The sequence below is a fragment of the Impatiens glandulifera genome, chromosome 5 (genome assembly GCF_907164915.1).
Source record: "Impatiens glandulifera chromosome 5, dImpGla2.1, whole genome shotgun sequence".
NCBI classification, from domain to species: domain Eukaryota; kingdom Viridiplantae; phylum Streptophyta; class Magnoliopsida; order Ericales; family Balsaminaceae; genus Impatiens; species Impatiens glandulifera.
In genome coordinates this window covers 35,306,836-35,313,465 of record NC_061866.1, presented here as the reverse complement: position 1 = coordinate 35,313,465, position 6,630 = coordinate 35,306,836, and the positions used below count along the sequence as shown (strand labels likewise).

Sequence of the window (6,630 nt, the reverse complement as noted above, 5' to 3'; positions counted from 1 at the left end):
CACCGTTCGTTTGAGGACGGTACCTAGCATAATTACAAAACCAAGCAAAACACATATTTGTTTGTTTCTTTAAGTTTAGTTAAGATTTAAATTGTTTTCTCTATAGTAAACAAACCCTCCTCCTACTTTTTTAAGTAATGTTTCATGTTGTGAATTAATTCTAACTCAGACATTTTGTTTGAGGTTGTAAAATTAGAAATTATTACCTCATTATGAAAAGCATTGTTCAAAATGTTAGAAAAAACATCATTCTCGAGAATTAAATAAACTGAAAAATAGATTGTTTGGTTTAAACCGTTATTAGTTAGTTTTTAGCGTACCTTTGATGCCTAACGCGTATTTCTTCAAGTGTTGATCATATTCTATGCTTTTAGTATCATCATCACATTCTAAATCCGAGTGTATTACTTCTTCTCGCTAGAATGGCTTAGTAGGACTTGTTTATGTGTTTATAAGGTCTTGAATCTTATGTTTAAGGGAGAAACACAGATTAGTGTGGTTCCCTTTTGCTTGATGATACTGGCACCACTCCTTTGCATCTTTGTTGATCACTTCTTTTTCTGCTACCAGTTCATTCAACTGAATTAACTTCCTTGACAACAACACTTCTAAGGATTTTGTTTGTGACATTTCGATGTCATCAAACTGTCTGCGAGTGCCTTTATGGCAATGCCCCTATAGTGTGGAGGTGGTTAAATCTATTTAGGATGAAATGACTATTTTGGTGGGCGTCCCGGTCCTACACTCTTGTCTCCCTAGATCTTAACAATGTGACCAATCTCTGTCTTCTTCGGCAGGTTGTACTTAAGCGATGACGAATATGGCTTATTCTCTTCTTTAGATTATTTTCCAATGGCGTCATCGTACCCTTCTCCAACACTAGTGAGATCTTCCAAGTAACGATACATGAGACTTGACAGTTTCTTTGTATATTGTGCGTTAATGTTGACGTACAACATGTCGACTTGTTCTTGTTCACTAGGCAGCTCCTCCAATTCCGATGCAACTTCTTTCCATCGGTTTGTGTAGCTCTCAAAAGTCTCATTTGGACCCTGTTGGATCTAACGCAAGTTTCGCTCAAGTTTGTCAACCTTGATAAACACGCAAAAATTATTGATAAACACGCGATCTAGCTCTTCGATTGTCTAGTATTGAGAGATGTTCTAACACATATGCCACTCCAAGGTTGTGTATGTTAAGTACTTGAGGAATATTTGAGTCATCATGACCTCTCCCAACTTGTGCAGAATCATATTTATGATGTACTCGTTCATGAAGGTTGCATGATCCTTCTTTCACGAGTATTTCTTAGATTAGGTAGTTTGAGTTTATGACGTATGAAAGCGTTCTTTGTAGCTTCCATGCTATATCTCCATGTCTTTATAGCCTTGGAGGTACCTTGCATTGAAGGCTCATTCAACTTTCTCAGAATTTCAGTTTGTGTCTTCCTCATCTCAATCATCATATTTCGCGATTCAAAAGTTTTCCAATCAGTGAACCAACTTGTCCGTAAAGAGATAATGATGTTCTTATGTTATGCCCTATCCTTTCTCGACCTCTCCTATTAACTTCTTTAACCTTGACATCATGCTATGTTGTTTCCCCTTTCCCCTTGTTAAGTTTTTGAATCCATGCCAACTATCTATTAGCCTCTTTTTTGGCATCTTCATCGGAATTGACCCAATCCTCAACTTCAACGCTCTTTCTGCCAGTATCCTTCGCTCGCTCCTCTTGGAACAAAGGGTTAGTGCTGGAGGTATGTGGATGAGGTTGTGGCTGTGGACCGATAAGAGGAACCATCGCCTCGACTCACGCCATTAGGAGGTCCAACTTGAATTCTAAATCTTTCAATTCATCCTTTCTGGCCATAGATTCTGCTTGGATATTGGTATAATGACTTGTCCATCGATTTAGCATGGGTTGCTCCTCCGAGTTAGACATAACTCTTGCGTAACATCTGAAAACTAGGTCACGTACTAAATAACGACTTGTGATTGGATCACGTGAAGTGGCCATCAATTAAAGATCTGTGTTCAAAGGAATATGATAAGTTCGTTAACCTTTAGCAAAATAAGACAAGCAATACGTTGCTTGTATGCACATATTCCTTAATACGCAATAGACGCTATTTGGACATTATGTGTTTGTATTTGTAATTCACTTGTAAAAGTCATGGACTTGTTATTTGGATTGTTTGTTTTTATTTTGAACTTTGGTCCTATCTTTATAGGTTGTTAGTAAGATAGACGATATTATGTTCGTTTTTTTCCCTTTTTGGGATTTTGTAATAAAATGACGAGAAATCGTTTTCCCCCCAAAAAATAAACGCTCAATTTACCCATTCGCAATACATAACATATAGACAAAGATGAGTAAAATAGGAATGAGTTATTTTATTAATATCCTAAGTTATTTTATTAATATCCTCTTTTCCATGCCTCAATATCTTCTGTTGCTATTGCTAATTTCTTGGCTTTCATGGCCTCGAGTTTCCCCTGGATGCTCAAATAAACTGGGAATTCGGAGGCTCTTCCAGTGCGCTCTGGGGTGCTTGTTTCTAGGTCGGAAGCTCTTCCAGGGCGCTGCTACAATAGAAAGTTTGATGTTCTTCCAATTTTCGACCTAACTCTATTCTAACTAATTTTTGGTGATCCAAATGGATCCCAAATTTTATAAAAACTTCCATTGATGTTAACATATAAAAAACGCTTATATAAATTAAAAACTTAGATTTAACCAAAAAAATCAAATATAAAATTGAAAACATATATATATATATATTTTATAGATTTTTAGGCTTCTTCAAATGGCTAATTCAGGATCTGATTTTGATTTTTAGAAACGATTTTAGATCAAAGATTCCGTTTAATTTTTGTTTTTTTGTTATTTATGTTGTTTTTTTACCAAGTTTGGTTATTTATATATTTACATGGCTATTGTGCAGAATATTAAAGCCAAGCACAAAAGATTTAAGTATATAAACATTATGAAATGAAAAGACAAAGACACATGATAATATATTTATTGAAATGACAAAGACAAAGGGAAGTCAAGAAGCTTACTACATGATATGAACGAACTATATTTATTGAAATGTCAAACACTTGTCATCATTTAACGGAAAACCTAACGGACTTAGATGTTTTTGTTAACTAGTGACATAGATGAACATTAAGCTCAACTACAGTGATATGAATGGACAAAAATAATTTAGTAATATACGTGAATATTTCGTTATAGTCAATGATAAAATTGACATTCTTCCTCATTTTTAATAAATTTTAATGAGGAAGAAAAATAAAATACAAGGTTTCCATATTAATTATAATGCCAAATTAAAATTATATTTTAAGAGATTATTAACACCATGAAATCTTATATACTATAAAAAAAATGTAGTAAATAAAAAGAAACTTTTATCAAACACTTACCTAAACAAATCAGATTGAGCCAAACCTCCATAGACAAAAACAAAAATTAATATAAACTTTAAAATTGATCTATAAAATTTAATGAAACATTTTATATTTTTATTTATTAAATTGAGTACATAGGACTCCCTTGATATGCCTCAAATTTTGCTATATGTTGGACATTCACTTTATTTTTTTTAAATTTTTATTAGTATGTTGTAAGACTTTAACCATGAGTCTCAACTTTCATAATTGAACTTAAAAGAAGTATCTAGACACTATTCATGGTTTGCAAATAAAATTAATACTTGCAATAGAATAGTAACAAAGAACTATGAATTATTCTGATATAACTGAAGCAATAGTTCTTTCCGACATTCAAAGGGTCCCTTTCATCCATCTTTCCAGCATCTCTAATGCCGCTTGCGGTTGATCCATAGGAACCATATGTCCAGAGTCAAGAACCTGATCAATCAATTCAAACAACAAATTATTCAAATTATATGTAAATTAAATATATATATATAGCTTGATTTCTTGCCTTGAGGAATGATAGAGGTCCATATTCTATAAGTTGTCCCTTCAAATCACCGTCGACTACATACGGAGTTGGGGAAGCACCATTGAATTGTCTCTGACCCGACCAATTCATCTCCCTAACCCACCAATAGTTCCCTGGAATGGAATGTTTTTGTTGTTAGTTAATAATTAGTTTGTCTAATAAGAAAGAATGAAAAAAGAAAAGTTTTAATAATTGATTACCAATCCAATTGCAGATGAGATCATATTCTCCTGCATATATTAAGACTTTAATTCCATCGTCAAGAAGCGGAGGAATTCTCCCTCCATAATTCCTCACAAAATCCTTAAGAAACGCATTATAAACATTACGGTTAACAGAAACAAAATTCATATTCCCAACTCCAAGTGCTTCTTTAACCGATCCATCATTCATTATGTGTTCCATATACGAGAAATCATAGCAACCGTTACTCACGCATCTCTTTCGAATGTCGTAAAACTGCATTATGCATGCACCACCCATAATATTATTGTTACACTTACACAAAAACAAATAAATAAAATGTAACACATTTCTTCCTTCCTTACATTCCTATAACCAATTAATCTCATAATACCATCGAATATGGCAGTACAGGAAGAATGCGCATCTATACAGCTATCTCCTCCTCCTCCTCGCCTTGCATCTAAATTTTGTTTTTAAAACATGATCATGAGAATTGAAACAACAAATTAATATAAATATATATAATAAAAAAGAGAAAAGATTAATAGTACTGCATCTAGCTGCGTCTCTCTCGCAGGCTGGTATCAATCTGGAGACTTCCATGGCTTGAGATTCTGTGATCAGATTCACACTTTTAGCATATTCTGGCATTGCCTTGTGTTGAATTGCAGCGTCTACCAATCCATCTCCAATAGCAAAACCCTGTATAAATAAATTAATTAATCATTAACAGATGATGAATTATGAACTGAAATTAATTAATTAATTAATTAATACCTTAAGGTTAATGTGAGCTCCATCTCTATTTCTGTTTCCATTTTGAATCCGAGAGGCTAAGACAGGAATAGTGTGGCCGGCATATGATTCTCCGGCTATGTAGAAATCGTTCCTCAAATATTGAGGATGTTCAGCGAAGAATGCCTTATAACATATAATAATAATATTATAAGGTCAGTTTGGTTGATTGTTTGTTTGGAAGTTTGGAAGTTAGGTAAGAAATTAGACCTGCAAGAAGTCATATAAGTCCTTGCTAACACCCTCTTGTTCATTACGAAAATCAGAATTATGGGAACTATAGCTGAAACCGGTGCCGATGGGCTGGTCCACATAGATCAAGTTGGAGACTTGGTCCCAACCAAAGTCATTCCAGATAAGAGAATTGTTGTTGGTTATATGGTAAGGACCGTTTTCATAAAACATAGGCATAAAACAGGTACCTCCGGGTCCTCCGGTCAACCATATCACAACTGGGTCCCTGCGCTTATTCTTTCTCGACTCAAAGAATAAGTAAAACATCCTGAACAAACAAAGGTTTATGTTATAATGTTTCAGATTACAAAGATTTCTTCTACGTACATTTTCAAAAAGAATACGTGCCTTGCATCTCTAGTGTGAGGAAGTCGATAATAGCCGGCATAATGACCCAAATTCCGAATCGAAGGACCATGGACTGGGAGTCTGAACTGCTTTTCGACCAATGAGGACGATAGTACTGCATCGGGTAATTGACCGGAAGAATTGCCACCGGAGTTGACGCCGGAACTGGGAAACAAGTTTAAACTGCGGATAAGCCTCTCCGCTTCCCTACTTTGCGAATTATTAACCCGCAAAGAAGAAGACGACGATGATGAAAGAATTTGACATGAGAAGAAAAAAAGAGGAAAAAGAATTAGAACAGATCTTTGTGCCATATTGATTTGCTTGTATGTTTGGTCTGAACTCTGAACTGGATTTTATATAGGGAGGAATATGATAAACTCAATAAAAAAATCAACTAAAAGCAAGTCTACAAATTTGACGTGGTATGGCAGGTTGTCCCCACGTTCCGAAATCGCTCATTTTGGATTTCGAAACGATTATTTCAGGACCAATTTTTTTTTATCCCGAAATGACCGTTTTGGGGCATTTTTAATTTTCTCTCTCCTATCAAAATACGTTTCGAGACCGGAAATGACCATTTTGGGACATTTTTAAAATTTTCTCTCCTACCCACATGATATGTCACGTTGATTTGTGAACTTACTTTGTTGATTTTATTGTTGAGTTTATCATTTTTCAAAAAAGATTTGAATGTGTGTGAGATATAGTAATTTTAGACGGTTAATTAGATTAGATAACAATCTTTTTTATTATTTAAAATAAGGATATATAATTGTAATTTTGTAATATTTTTTTACGTTCAAATTTTTTTATTCATCTTATTTTAGAATTAATTACAATTATCTGAACTTAAGAATTTATTTATCTTCATTTTTTATTATTGTGATACTTTAATTATAACTGTATAAATTCATTATAAATATAAAGAGTGATAATAATTTAAATAAAATGTCACACTTTTAAGGTTTTCAATTTTTACCAAAAAACATTAAATGTGGATGCGTAGAATTTAAATTGACATTGAATTATAATTTAATTTTTATGATTTGAAAAACTATAAAATTATAATTTAATTATCTCAATTCCTAT

The 6,630-nt window shown here is 33.5% G+C and overlaps 1 protein-coding gene across 1 annotated transcript; it reads right to left on the bottom strand.

The window, feature by feature from the left end:
• Window positions 1–3,791: 3,791 nt before the first annotated feature.
• LOC124939254 (serine carboxypeptidase-like) lies at window positions 3,792–5,852 on the bottom strand. Its single transcript, XM_047479745.1, has 8 exons — window positions 5,539–5,852; window positions 5,167–5,458; window positions 4,939–5,082; window positions 4,713–4,863; window positions 4,524–4,621; window positions 4,176–4,434; window positions 3,955–4,088; window positions 3,792–3,878 (listed from the first exon to the last, which is right to left on the bottom strand). Exons 1-8 carry the CDS (start codon window positions 5,850–5,852, stop codon window positions 3,792–3,794), a joined length of 1,479 nt encoding a protein of 492 aa, XP_047335701.1.
• Between the last annotated feature and the right edge of the window lie 778 nt (window positions 5,853–6,630).

Excerpts from the sequence above, each read along its gene's own strand:
- LOC124939254 (XM_047479745.1), bottom strand. The coding sequence starts at position 5,852 with ATGGCACAAAGATCTGTTCTAATTCTTTTTCCTCTTTTTTTCTTCTCA. Across the intron at positions 4,864-4,938 it reads GAGCTCACATTAACCTTAAG|GGTTTTGCTATTGGAGATGG; the intron begins GTATTAATTAAT and ends TTATTTATACAG. Across the intron at positions 4,435-4,523 it reads GATTAATTGGTTATAGGAAT|TTTTACGACATTCGAAAGAG; the intron begins GTAAGGAAGGAA and ends TGCATAATGCAG.